The 14,973-nt window shown below is 39.5% G+C and overlaps 1 protein-coding gene across 1 annotated transcript; it reads left to right on the top strand.

Annotated features, from left to right (window-relative positions):
- The first annotated feature begins 9,439 nt into the window (after nt 1-9,439).
- LOC134210821 (ubiquitin-conjugating enzyme E2 J2) lies at nt 9,440-13,816 on the top strand. The gene is made up of 4 exons (XM_062687126.1): nt 9,440-9,616; nt 9,745-9,863; nt 9,922-10,185; nt 10,296-13,816. The coding sequence occupies exons 2-4, from the start codon at nt 9,794-9,796 to the stop codon at nt 10,709-10,711; spliced, it is 750 nt and encodes a 249-aa protein (XP_062543110.1). The 5' UTR covers nt 9,440-9,616; nt 9,745-9,793; the 3' UTR covers nt 10,712-13,816.
- Nucleotides 13,817-14,973: the final 1,157 nt, after the last annotated feature.

Raw genomic sequence — 14,973 nt, 5'->3', positions numbered from 1 at the left:
TGATTAAGATTAAAGATTAATGAATAAAATCAATGTATGCAACGATTGAAATTGATGATTAATGAATAAACTCAAAGCAATCATGAATATGATTAGTGATTAATGATTAAATGTAAAAATTTATGATTAACGATTAGTGATTAATGATTGAATCGTATTTTTTGTATGATTATGATTAATGAATAATGATTAAATAACCTATTATTCATTAATCATGATTAAATCTATGATTAATCACTAATGCTCTGCAAAAAATGCTGGAAACAATCCAGCAAATTTTATTTCATTGGAAATCCAATAAAGTTTGTTTCGCTTGCTGGAAAATCTGCAAAATCAGTGCATTTCTGGAGTTTTTGTAAAGCATTCCTGAAAAAAATTAGTGGTACCATGGAAGCTTCCCGAATAAAAATCATTATAGAAAAACAATACAATTTATTGTAACATTCCTATCAAAAACAATATTTTGTCGCCAGCTTGCCTGCGGGTGAGTCTCTGATTTGACGCCTGTGGAGGTCAACTGCACCCACCGTTCCGAGCATTTTGTTCAATGTGGTATATAAGAAGGCGTAAATTCACTTCATCAGCACATTTCCATCCAGTTTTCCGCGAGTGAAAATGGCCGCCAGCTTGCCTGCGGGTTAGTCTCTGATTTGACATTTCTGGAGGTCAACTGCACCCACCGTTCCGAGCATTTGGATCAATGTGGTATATAAGAAAGCTTGAATTCACTTCATCAGCACCTTCAAATCAGAGACTAACCCGCAGGCAAGCTGGTGGCCATTACCGCTCGCGGAAAACTGGATAGTATCGTAAATATATTGTTGAAATATCCGAAGAAAACCTTTAAAATTACATTAGATTGAATTGTATTTTTATGGTAAAACAATACGATATTAGATTTCTTAATTATGACGGATTTACCATTCACAATGAAATTTAAAGAAAAATAATGTATATTTGGTGCAGTGGGTTAAATATTATTATATTGCTAATTTGCAATCATTTGAACAAAGTTCTCAAAAGTTATCAATGATTAAAACTTATCTACAAAAATATTCGAAAAACCATTGCAAGTATTATTGTTACATTAGGGAACTACGTTGACGTATTATCGAAATTAATTTACAGTGAACGTTCGCTAATTGGGGTTTTTCTAGTTGGGGCGCTTTTTAGTTGGGGGTTCGCTAATTGGGGCGAAACCCAATTAAAAAGCAGCTAAACGTCAGAATATGATGTCAAAAACGCGTTGACGTTTTGTTTCCGTGTTTGGCGGGATCGATATTTTCTGGCGCGTAAAATTTTCCTTTGTTCAATGCAAAAAGTAAACAACATTGACGCTTGTCAAAACGCCCCAATTAGCGAACGGCATTCGCTAGTTGGGGTGAGGTCGTGCTCCAATTAGCGAACGATCACTGTATTGGCTTTTTTTCGGTGATAATTATACTACTCAAAGCGAAAGGGACTAAAGGGAGTACCCAAGTAACCATGAAGCTATATATGCTTGTAAAAAACACAGCCCTAAAAGTTGACTTAAAGTGGAAAAGGGCAATTATAAGACCGAAATAATGGTTCATTACTTTGGCATGTTGAAATAGAGCACTAGTAATGCATCGCTGCATTCGTACTGCTGATTTAGAGTATCGTTGTCTGACAGTTGATAAATAAATGCAACAACACATCGTTAAAACAGATCTAATGCAATTAGCATTTAGCATGCCGATTTGTGATTGATATACGTGCAATATTGTAATGCTTGGTGTTACTTGGGTACACTACTAAAAATCCACACATATTTATTGGCAAAAATCCATAGATTTAACTTATGATGTATATAAGCGCATACATAACCATTCTCTACGCGAACTACTAATAAAATATGTATCCAAATAAACTCTATGTGTGGTCTCTAATTAGCAATTATTTAATTTATGTGTGGTTCTATATCGATTATATTAGGGTGGAGCTATTGCAAAAATTTATAACGGCGACACATATATCTTATATAGATATTTTTGGCAGTGTACACTTTCGACACATGGCGAAAATCCATGTATTTTGAAATATGAATATCATGCGTCGGCACATACTTAGTTGCATACAAATTCACACATGGATACTATAACCCACATGAATAGTATGTGTGAACACTCATGCAATGCACGTGGGCGCATGGAATATTTGTGTCGAAAATATGGAATCTATTTCCCCCATTGCAAAAATCAATGTGTGAACTCATGAATATAATGCGGAGTTTTTTTTGTCAGTAATGAAGATACAGATTAGATTGACACCGCAAGCGAGCGTTGTGACCATTGTACCAAAACAGGCAAAATAACAGCGATTTCAGCCTGCTAATGTGCTGTTCGACAAGCGTAAACAATTCTATTTATTCGTGGCATATTTTCAGAGATTCATACAAGAGCGCGCTAAATCTCTTCACGCATAACAGCGATTTCAACAATGCTTGTTCTGTCATATTTATTTATTTATTATCAGACTAAGGCCAGAGTGGCCTGTGCTGCACATAAAAGTCTTCTCCATTCAGCTCGGTCCATGGCTGCACTTCGCCAACCACGCAGTCGGCGGAGGGTCCGCAAATCGTCCTCCACCTGATCGATCCACCTTGCCCGCTGTGCACCTCGCCTTCTTGTTCCCGTCGGATCGTTGTCGAGAACCATTTTCACCGGATTACTGTCCGACATTCTGGCTACGTGCCCGGCCCACCGCAGTCTTCCGATTTTCGCGGTGTGAACGATGGATGGTTCTCCCAACAGCTGATGCAACTCGTGGTTCATTCGCCTCCTCCACGTACCGTCCGCCATCTGCACCCCACCATAGATGGTACGCAACACTTTCCTTTCAAAACTCCCAGTGCGCGTTGGTCCTCCACGAGCATCGTCCAGGTCTCGTGCCCGTAGAGAACTACCGGTCTTATAAGCGTTTTGTAGATAGTCAGTTTGGTACGGCGGCGAACTCTATTCGATCGGAGCGTCTTACGGAGTCCAAAGTACGTACGATTTCCAGCCACTATGCGTCTCCGAATTTCTCTGCTGGTATCGTTATCGGCGGTCACCAGTGAGCCCAAGTACACGAACTCTTCAACCACCTCGATTTCGTCACCACCGATAGAAACTCGTGGTGGGTGGCTTACATTGACCTCTCTTAAGCCTCTTCCTATCATGTACTTCGTCTTCAACGTATTGATGACTAGTCCAATCCGTTAAGCTTCGCTTTTCAGTCTGATGTAGGCTTCCTCCATCCTCTCAAAGTTACGTGCCATGATATCAATGTCGTCGGCGAAACCAAATAACTGGACGGACTTCGTGAAAATCGTACCACTCGTGTCAATCCCTGCCCTTCGTATTACTCCCTCCAAAGCGATATTGAATAGTCGACACGAAAGACCATCACCTTGCCGTAACCCTCTACGCGTTTCGAAGAAACTCGAGAATGCCCCTGAAACTCGAACTACGCACATCACCCGATCCATCGTCGCCTTGATCAACCGTATCAGTTTATCCGGAAATCCGTTTTCGTGCATTAGCTGCCATAGCTGGTCCCGATCGATTGTATCATATGCGGCTTTGAAGTCGATAAATAGATGATGTGTGGGCACGTTGTATTCGCGGCATTTCTGTAATACCTGACGTATGGCGAGCACCTGGTTTGTGGTAGAGCGTTCACCCATAAATCCCGCCTGGTACTGCCCCACGAACTCTCTTGCAATTGGTGTTAATCGGCGGCATAAAATTTGGGAGAGTACCTTGTAGGCGGCGTTCAGCAATGTGATTGCGCGGTAGTTGCTACAATCCAGCTTATCGCCCTTTTTGTAGATGGGACACACGACACCTTCCATCCACTCCTGCGGCAGAACCTCATCCTCCCAAACCTTGGTAATCACCCAGTGCAGCGCTCTAGCCAGTGCCTCACCACCATGTTTAAACAGCTCTCCTGGTAGTTGGTCAACTCCAGGGGCTTTGTTGTTTTTCAGCCGGCCGATCTCCTCCTGGATTTCCTGGAGATTCGGAGCCGGAAGTCGCATGTCCTGCGCGCGTGCTCCTAGGTTCATTACCATACCGCCAACGTTGTCTACCATATTGCCATTCAGGTGTTCTTCGTAGTGCTGCCGCCACCTTTGGATCACCTCACGCTCGTTTGTAAGAAGGTTCCCGTTTATGTCCTTACACATATCGGGCTGTGGCACGTGGCCCTTACGTGAACGGTTCAACTTCTCATAGAACTTTCATGTGTTATTAGCGCGGTACAGTTGCTCCGTCTCTTCACGGTCTCGACCTTCCTGCTGGCGCTTTTTCCTCCGGAAAATCGAGTTTTGTCTGTTCCGCGCCCGTTTGTATCGTGCCTCGTTCGCCCTCGTGCGGTGTTGCAGCAATCTCGCCCATGCTGCATTCTTCTCCTCAACTAACTGCTCACATTCGCCGTCATACCAGTCGTTTCTCTGATCCGGAGCCACCGTGCCTAGTACAGCGGTTGCGGTGCTTCCAATGGCGGATCGAATATCTCTCCAGCCATCTTCAAGAGATGCTGCGCCTAGCTGCTCTTCCGTTGGGAGTGCCACTTCCAGCTGCTGCGCGTAGTCTTGGGCTAGCCTACCGTCTTGTAGCCGCCCAATGTTTAGCCGCGGCGGACGACTCCGACGCGTGTTGATCACCGTCGAGAGTTTTGAGCGCAGGCATACTGGTCGGATTCAATATTCGCACTGCGGTAAGTGCGTACGTTCGTGATGTCGGAGAAGAATTTACCGTCGATTAGAACGTGGTCGATTTGGTTTTCTGTTACTTGATTAGGTGATTTCCATGTGGCCTTGTGGATATTTTTGCGGGGGAAGAAAGTGCTTCGGACTACCATTCCGCGGGAGGCTGCAAAGTTTATGCATCGTTGGCCGTTGTCGTTCGATACGGTATGCAGACTATCCGGTCCGATGACCGGTCTATACATTTCCTCCCTTCCTACCTGAGCGTTCATGTCACCGATGACGATTTTGACTTCCCGCAGTGGGCATCCATCGTATGTCTGCTCCAGCTGCGCATAGAACGCTTCTTTCTCGTCGTCGGATCTCCCTTCGTGTGGGCAGTGCACGTTGATGATGCTATAGTTGAAGAAACGGCCTTTTATCCTCAGCTTGCACATCCTTGCGTTGATTGGCTGCCACCCAATCACGCGTTGGCGCATCTTTCCCAGCACTATGAAGCCGGTTCCCAGTTCGTTGGTGGTGCCACAGCTTTGGTAAAAGGTAGCCGCTCGATGCCCGCTTTTCCACACTTTCTGTCCTGTCCAGCAGATTTCCTGCAGCGCTACAACATCAAAGTTGCGGGGATGTAGTTCATCGTAGATTATCCTGTCGCAACCTGCGAAGCCATATGGCCCTCTGCTAATCTTCAGTTTCTATTTATTTTACACTTGCCGCTCGCTTGCGGTGTCAATCGAATCTGTATCTTCATTACTTTCATCTATTCCCTTTTGCTTTGAGTAGTACAGTCGCGATTCGCTGGTTGGGCCACGACCTCGGCCCAACTAACGAATTCGGTTTTTTAGTTGGGCCAACTGACAGCCATTTGAACACGTGTATTTCGACTTGAACATCACAAATGATGTCCAGTGACGCCCAATCCCGTTTTCCGTGTTTACATTGAATTTTGACGTAAGGTTGCTTTTTAGTTGGGCCATGGCCTAACCAGCGGAGGCCCAACTAAAAAGTGACCCAAGTATTAAGATCCCAACCAGCGAATTAGCGACTGTATTGTCGCGCTTATCTTTTTCTAGAATGCTGCGGCGGTTTTACACTCACAGGCTCGACTGCGAAGGTAAACGTCAAGATAGCCGCCGTGTTGAATGATAGGCAGAATTTTCCCGCTCAAAACAAAACCACGTGCTTTTCACGAAATGACAGCAGTGTTCGATTGTATTAGTGAGAGGCAACCGGAGTCACTGAGTACATGGAGTGTGTTTATCATGGCAAGTGCATACGGTGGGTGAGATTTTCATTGACTCTGTTGTGTTTAGTGACCGTTGCGATTACCTGAGAAGCAACCAGCAGGAAGCCGCAGTATTCTATATTATATCGAGATGCATAATATAATAACCGAAAAAGCCAATAAATTAATTTCGATAAAGTCACGCGGTGATCAAAGCTCTCCTAATTATAGAATCCAATTGGGGAAAAATTGATGAAATACAGTTCGAATAAGATTCAGTTTGGGCGAAGTATGGACTTGCGAGAGTTATGCGTGAAGAGATTTAGCGCGCTCTTGTATGAATCCCTGAAAATATACCACGAATCAATAGAACTGTTTACGCTTGCCTTGCTTGCACATTAGCAGGTTGAAATCGCTGTTATTTTGCCTGTCTTGGTACAGTGATCACCACGTCACTATCCAAGCCGTTCCTGGATGGACGTTAGGCAGAATAACAGCGATTTCAACAATGCTCATATGGCCCTCTGCTAATCTTCAGTTTCTATTCATTCACACTTGCCACTCGCTTGCGGTGTCAATCGAATCTGTATTTTCATTACTTTCAGCTACTCCCTTTCGCTTTAAGTAGTATAATTATCACCGAAAAAAGCCAATAAATAAATTTCGATAAAGTCACGCGGTGATCAAAGCTTTCCTAATTGTTGACGTATTATGTCCACGATGTAGATACAATATGTGCAACCATCACAAAACAATATATCCTATTGTATACTGTAGAGCATATGGTAATTCAATTATTTACACTGTTGGGCCTATGGTACTTTTTTATGCAGATTTTTTCTTGAAATCATTTTCAGGCAGGACATGCTATCACAGAGAACAAACACCCAAGCAACCAAAAGTTCATATTGTACTTAAGTTTGTTCCTAACACAACCAATTGGTGCACATTTAAAATTACTTAAAATGCGAGCTGATTAAGCCAAAACATCCCTTCTTATCTGAACTTTTGGTTGCTTGGGCATGGAGGGTCGAGCAAAATTTCTTACAAAACATGTGTAAACAATCATACCGAACCATAACGCCTTCTTCGTTGACATTGCAACTCACAATCTCATTTTGACAACATTATGGCGCGGTTTAGGGTCAATGCCGTTTGGCTGAATGTCGTCTATCCGAAAGAAGTTCAGCCAGCCAAATCTAGATAGAAAGGGTTTTAAATGATACCAACAGTGCCATGGAGCAACAGACGAGGGGCGATTCACTTGTGTATTTTTGATTCAGTCCGACGTATTGAATGATGTATTGATGTATTTTCCGTGTATTTCCACGTATTGGATGAAATAATGCATTAAATTGAATTAATGTAATTATTTGTGCATTAAGGTAATATTAGCGTATTTTTTTCACATATACGGATTAAAATCGAATATTTGAATATTTTGACCTCAATTTTGACGTTTCAGTGTTTATGCTTGATGTTTAATTTGAGGCCGAAAAAAAAATTATCCGAATATAGCGTGTTTCTCGAAGTTTTCTTCAGTCTCGTTGAACATTATTTTTTTCCGCTTTTTGTCTGCAATTTCATTTCATTCAAAATCGACATTCAAATACAAGTAGGATTTTAGGAAATTGATTTCAGTTGAATGTATTATCACACATTGGAAATCATGTTCATGGATTTTCCGAACGATTTTCATTCCATGAATTTTAAAGGAGCGGAATTGGTAGGAATGCGATGAGGGAAATTTGAAATCCGGGTCCATTTAAAATACAACCGGGACTAACGTCCTGGTTGTAAACCTCAATTTTACTTGTGCGGAAGTATAGCATATTAAGAGAAGTGGCATGGTTGATTTCAGATATAGCCGAGGATATATGATACGAATTATTATACAAATAATATAAGAGTGAAACATCCGCTAAGTCATTATTTTCAGATAATCCAAGTCCTAAAAAGACTCCAATAACTTGCCAATAACAGAACAAATATGGGAAACATATATTTTTCTTCCTGCTAAGCACCGATATTTTTGTAAACACTCCATTTACAGCGGATGTTTCAGGTATCTGCTGTCAAACTTCGTCAAACTATGTGTTTGGGATCATTACGTATAATCTGGGAGCTGCGGACTCGATCGAATCAAATTTTCAAGATATTTTGCTTGAAACTCGCAAATTTCCTCTCAGTGTTCACTGTACACGTTACGATTTTCTCACGTTGAATTATCATTATGTTTATCTTTATAAATTTAATTACAAAGATTCCGTCAATTTACCGCATCGTATATATTAACGTGTCGAATGTTAAATTAACTCATACCCTCTAGTTATGTTGAATCCGTCGATATATTTAAAATGACGCCAGTAAATTGAAATTTGTTGAAAATGAGCTATATTTAGTATGAGTTGATTTATACGTGTACTCTCTCGTCTACGCTCAAAATGCACAAAACCTCTCTCGATGCGATGGATACTTTTTGACAGCTTACTTTGGAGATTTTTTGACACTCGTTTCGACTCTATCCGCAGCTCCCAGCGTATAATTTCTCAAATGTCTTCATGTTTTTCTAGCCTAAAATGAAACACGAATGGCAGTTCCTGAAACGTATTTCGAAGGTTTATTCTGCCTCTCTCGTTCAATGCGGAAAGCAGCAGCAGCTGTTGTCCTTCATGTTGTTGTTTTGTTTCCTTCTTGGTGTGTATTTTGCCGCTTTTTACTGTACATGTGTATTTAAATCCGAATAGACATATTATTTTTACTAATGTTAATTTTCTTGCGTAATAATAGATAAGAACGATTTTACCCATATTTTTTACGTATTGAAACATTACTTTACACTATTTGCATTAAAATGTATTTTTTCGTGTAATAATATATTTCCGTGCATTATTTGTATTTTTGTGCAATATTTGTATTTTTGTGCAATATTTGTATTTTTTTTATTTACGTATTTTCGATTCATCATCCGATAACAGTGAATCGCCCCTCGGCAACAGATGCCATGCCTCAACAGAATGGAGTCAGCAAAAGGATGAATAGCTCCATGAAAGTAACATGCCTAAAGAGTTTTGGGGAGAAGCAGTATACGCTGCGACATATTTGACGAATCGATTCCCAACAAATGCTTTATTAGAGCATAAAGCACCATATAAGATGTGGTTTGGAGGAAGGCCTAATGTCGATAAACTGAGGATTTTCGGTTGTAACGCATATGCGCAAATTCCCAAGGAAAAACGACAAAACTGGATAAAAGAAGCCGATTGCCGACTTCATTAACGCCAGAACAAAATTTGAATTTGCTGCTGGGCCTTGCTGCCAGTTCATCAGCGTCATATACAAACAGTTTTGGTCTAAATGCACAATAACTATTCGGCTAAACGACCCGTTCGGCCAACATTGTAACGAAAATCGTTATTTCCCTTTTTCCCGGCAGACCGTTTATCATGCATTCCATGCGGATCACCCTAATCATGTGGTTATATTCATATTATTTACAGCGGACCTGGTAACTGTCAAAGAGGAATGTTTTGATGAAGTGTTTTGATGTCGTCGGGTGTGCTACGAATTTTCACATAAAATTGCTTTCACGTACGAACAGTTTCAAATAATTCATTATTTTCCATATCTGATTATTATCTACAACTTGATACAATAAACGGAAACTCGCAACGAGGTAGCTGGTGAGTAGACATATTTAATTTCGATTTAAAGAGAATCTCATCGTTTCAATGGCGATACAAACACATATACTCAGCTAAAGTAGGAAATACTAATTACGTGTACTTTTTTTTTGTTTATTCGATATAAGAGCATTCTGTGTGCTCCGTAAATACGTTGTGCAAAGAGGAAAAACTAATATGACCAATCAAAAGCCAACTGCTACATCCCGACTAAAGCAGGATTATATGCGTCTAAAGAGAGATCCAGGTGAGTGTTCTTTGTGGTGTACTGGCAAAGATTTGTTCTTCAAATACAACCTTTTCAGTGCCATATATTACGGCGGAACCACTTCCTTCCAATATTCTTGAATGGCATTATGTGATCAAGGGTCCGGAGGACTCTCCGTATCACGGCGGGTACTATCACGGGACACTTCTTTTCACCAAAGAGTTTCCCTTCAAACCACCATCGATCTATATGGTGACCCCTAATGGAAGGTTTAAGACCAACAAGCGCCTCTGCCTTAGCATATCGGATTTCCATCCGGACACCTGGAATCCGGCGTGGTCCGTAGCAACTATTCTGACAGGTGAGTTGGTTAATCTTGTGATTATGGAATGCTTAATATATTTTAAATTCAAATCGTGAGAATGGATGAATTATTACGAACTCTTCTTGGTCTTTGTGGTGGAATTTTAGGTCTGCTCAGCTTTATGCTGGAAACTACACCCACGCTTGGATCCTGTGAATCAACAACCTACGAAAAACGGAAATACGCACGCCAATCATTAGAATTCAACATGAAGAACGAAGTGTTCTGTGAACTGTTTCCGGAGACATGTGAGGAGATCAACGAACGCCTAGCCAAGATCGAGGAGCACCGGAAGCAGAACGCAGCTAACAATAACACTACGAGTACGGCAAATGGGTCCACCGGAGGTGCTGGTACGCCTACCGATGGACTGGAGGCAGAACCGGCGGAAGGTGGTGCACTTTCCAACGCCGACGATAGCAACATTTGGCATTCCCTGTACACCAATCTGATCGTGCTGATCGGATTCGTCATATTTGCACTTATAGTTCACTATGTGATCAAAAGCATGAACATTGAATGATTGTAAGCATGTCGAAACCTCCATTCAATTTGATTGTTTTTCGTTTTAACCTGGGACGTAGTTTGTACACATATTTATAGCTATCTGTGAGGTTTTGAACTTCTGATTGGTCGGACGCTTGAAACAAGCTCTTCAATATTTTATATGTAGTACGGACATGAACGAAACGCGTTATTGCTTATTTATTTTTTTTAATGATTTATCTGCTTTTGGGCACAAACCTTTAAAACGTTTCAAATCCAACCACACTTCCGCTCAAACCAACAGCGAATCTTCCTGACGGGAAACACATTAGTTTGCGCGAAAGTTCCAAGGATTTTGAAAAACATTTTAAATATTGTCTACAAACGCAGTTTAGTCGTTCTAAAAAATGTTTCCTCAAAGAAAATGTTGGTAAGTTGATGATAGAGAATCATGTTTTGTGTTCCAAAATCAATTATGAAAATGTTGGACGTGCGTTTCATGAGAGTTTCATATTTCTCAAAGTGTCACTGGTAAGACTCTAGAGAAAATGTTTCGATGTTAATATTTTTTTCATTTAATCTTTTAATAATAATGAATTTTCAAATATTTACAGCAATATATGCTCGAAGGATATACTGAAAGATCTTGATTACAGTTTGAAAGCAGTTTCAGGATTTTGTGATCGATTTTTAGACAGTTATCATTTATCCTCTTTTCTGACAACAAAAGAAAAAAAAATAAAGGCCGTCATCTCCTTTATATCCCTATCAAATGGTGAAAAATAATTGTGTTTTATTCAAAAATACATTTATATCTGCATCACTTAGAGCCCAGTGTACCTATGACTCAACGACAAAAAAAAGTCAATGGTCAATACCTAGCAGTTGCAACCTATTTGTTGTATATTGTGGGGCAATAATATCAGCTTTCCAATTTCTGCACGGTAAATATGCATATCTCCATAACTCTCTATCATTCTGCCAACATTTTCTAACAATGAATAAGAATGCACCGAATATTTAATCTTTGCAAATGATGTTACACAATTATTCATTGAATTTATAAACGTTTCTTATTTCTGTCTAACAATAAACTGTAGATATGATTGAAAGAAAAAGCCGTAGAGTAATTTTAATGAATTAATGAAACGAATGGAATATACTTTTTGCACACATAACTACAAATAGTGACAACGTAAGGGAGATTCAGATAGCAGTACCAAATAAAAATAAAAATATCATAACTTCTCTAGACTCAACACAGTTCAAAATAAAAAAGAACACCATTGCTAAGTTAATACGCGAAAAACTTATTAAATGTTCTGCTACATTCTTGACGTTGATTTTTTTTTAGATAAATTCCATTATCGGTGATTTAATATTAGAAAAAAAAACAGTCCAAATCACTATATATAGTTGGGCAATGGGCATTCATCATTGTGCAGCAGACACAACACACGCTTGATGCAATTATTAAGGTAAAAACTATAATATATATTTATCGATGATTACCTACATCTTGTTGGATAATTATGATCTTATATCTACCTAATTCAGCACTTGGTGTTTGAGAAACACTTCATTCAAGTTTCGAATCTATCAGGGTATTCATGTTCGATATAAGAAGTGTCAAAAAGATATCCAAGTAACGCGTCATAAAACCGCAGTACAACACAAGTAAATACTGCTATCGACAAGAAAAATGTCACGATCAAGACAACTGAATCCTGATTGCATCAACATGCGTCAACGCGACGAACGAGAACACTCAAGCCAGTGCTTCGGTTCAATGTTAATCACTAGTATTCTAAATTCTAGGGTTTGCTGAATTCGCTCCATTGATAAAGATAGACGACACCAGAGTGGCACTGATTTCTCACAATCGTTATACCGTGACCTGCACTAATTCCGCGCATCGCCTAATACCGTGGTTTTAATAAAAAATCAAAACCTAGCTATCATGGACATCACATTATTTGGTGAAATGTTCAAACATAATGTGTTTGAATATTTCATCAAATAATACGAGATCCATGAAAGCCAGATTCTTATTTTTGAGGAAAACCACGGTATTAGGCGATGCGCGGAATTAGGGCAGGACACGGTAGCATGAAAATTCGTCGCAGCCTAAAACTGAATCGTAGAATCAAAATACAGAGATGAAAAGCGTGAAAACCTTATACCATATTGATCATAATACCAGTCCCATAATATCATAACATAATTATTTTCCTATTTTTATCGTTTCACGTCAACTCATTGAATGAGAAACAACATTGAAAATTTTTAACAGCATGCAAACCTTGCACCTCAAATAACTTTGCGGGATATTTGAATTTATTAGACTAAAAAATAAGGTCTGTATGGAAAATCAGATTCGAAACTTCGTCAGCTATTATCTTAGTATGCGAAAAACCAATATGGGACTGATATGAAAGTGCCGGCAGTGTGAGTTCTGGTTAAATATTCAGCTAAATCGGTACACGGGCAATTGAGCTCTAGATCTCCAAAGTTGACCACTCCGTATGAAAAAACGACTGTTGGGCACTTTATTTTGCCGGCCACTGTGTAGATCTTCATAGAAGCAAGCCAGCATTCACTTGATCCAGCGGAGGCGCATGATGATTTTATAATCTTACAATGTGCCTCGAAGAAGCCATGCTGAATGATTTAGAAAATCTCGATCGCAAATGGATCCCAGTGGTGATGGATAAACCAAAACACTGACTAGTATGTTTTCGTTATAAGTTAAGCCTGAAGTACCGGTACGAAATTTAATTTACTTTGTTTATGTAATTTTTGAAAGGTCTTCACTTCTGGTACAAATTGAATGGCACGCCCGTGTAGTAATAAATAATAAGTAGCGATGCCTTGCTGTGGGACATGCCTGATTGCAATCCTGTAATCTGAACAAGGTATAAGATCAAAATAATCCATAGCAGATGGTCGAAAGTAAAATCGTGTCAGATGAATCTTAAAATGCACTTCGGAATTCTGTAAATACAATTTGATAACACAAAAAGAGGGTAAAACTAACACAGGTGATTGAGAGCGATAATTATCAAAGGAAGATGGAATTCAGTATTTATTGTATTGTAAAATATGAAAGATAGATAATAAAAATTAAACGTGGCTCAATATGGTTTCAAAATGATTTAAATAGATGTATCATCCCAGTACAAACTTCAGCCCCCTACGCATTTCAGCCCCCGTCACCGTTCAGTTGAATTGCGTTTGGGACTTGATGTGCTTTTATCATTTTAGTCACAGGCCAGATGTGAATGTCGTTGGCACACAGAACTGCACATAAATTGTGTTGTGTATGGGTCGGCAAGACTGTCCGTTATTCTAATAAATTTCATCAATATAGCCGAATATCATGTTACAATCGCATGGTCTGAGCGGTTCATGACATTGTCCGATAACATGTTACAACCCCGATTAAAAAGGACCTCTTTGAATTTCTGTGAAACACAGAGGTTTATGTGCCAACCCCAACGGTCGTGTGATGTAACGTTGCCCAACTAAGCTTATTTAGCATGAGTTCAATTCTCGAGGAGTTCTGAACGGTTCGAGAGTACCGTGCACGCACCATACTTTGCGCAGTTAAGGAAATGCAAAATTGAATCAACTCGTACAACTTACAGAAAGCAGCTGTTTGCCTGAAATAGGTTCCATGCGGTAGTATTATTATCATATTATTGTATGAGAACTAAATTTGGTACAAAAATTTGAAATAAATAGTAAATTGAACTTCAAAGCAGACCCCTTATTATATGCCTAACTTTGCGCACATAACTTGGAAAATTTCCAACACGATGCAAGCGTCTATCACACAATTTTTCATCCAAATTTTATTTTTTCAGCTAATACTACTATTACAATTCATGTTCATTCCATTTGTAGGCATATTTGAGCATATTTGAGAATATGAGGATGCCCAGCATTATTTTCTTATGATTCGACATACTTAGTATGTTTTCACGTCTGTTGGTGTATGTACAGCCTTATTTATGTACATTGGCCACAGCTAACAAAAGTTCTTTTTTACGTAAACCCTATTCCGACGAGGTATATCATAAATGTTGAAAATATCGAAGAAATACGAGTTGTGCGCAAAATTAGGTACACTGTATTGAAAAATTGTTCCTAACATTGCGCATCATATATTTTAACAAAAAATGTAAATAACAAACCAAATTCTCATGAGATGGCTTCAACAATATTATAATTATTGGGTCCATGTGTAATCAGTTGTCAGCGATTGTAAAAATTTACAAAAAATACAGTTTTGCGGGT

This window comes from Armigeres subalbatus, chromosome 2, assembly GCF_024139115.2.
Source record: "Armigeres subalbatus isolate Guangzhou_Male chromosome 2, GZ_Asu_2, whole genome shotgun sequence".
Taxonomy (NCBI): domain Eukaryota; kingdom Metazoa; phylum Arthropoda; class Insecta; order Diptera; family Culicidae; genus Armigeres; species Armigeres subalbatus.
The sequence above is the reverse complement of the archived record's forward strand: the minus strand, read 5'-3'. Positions and strand labels throughout refer to the sequence as shown.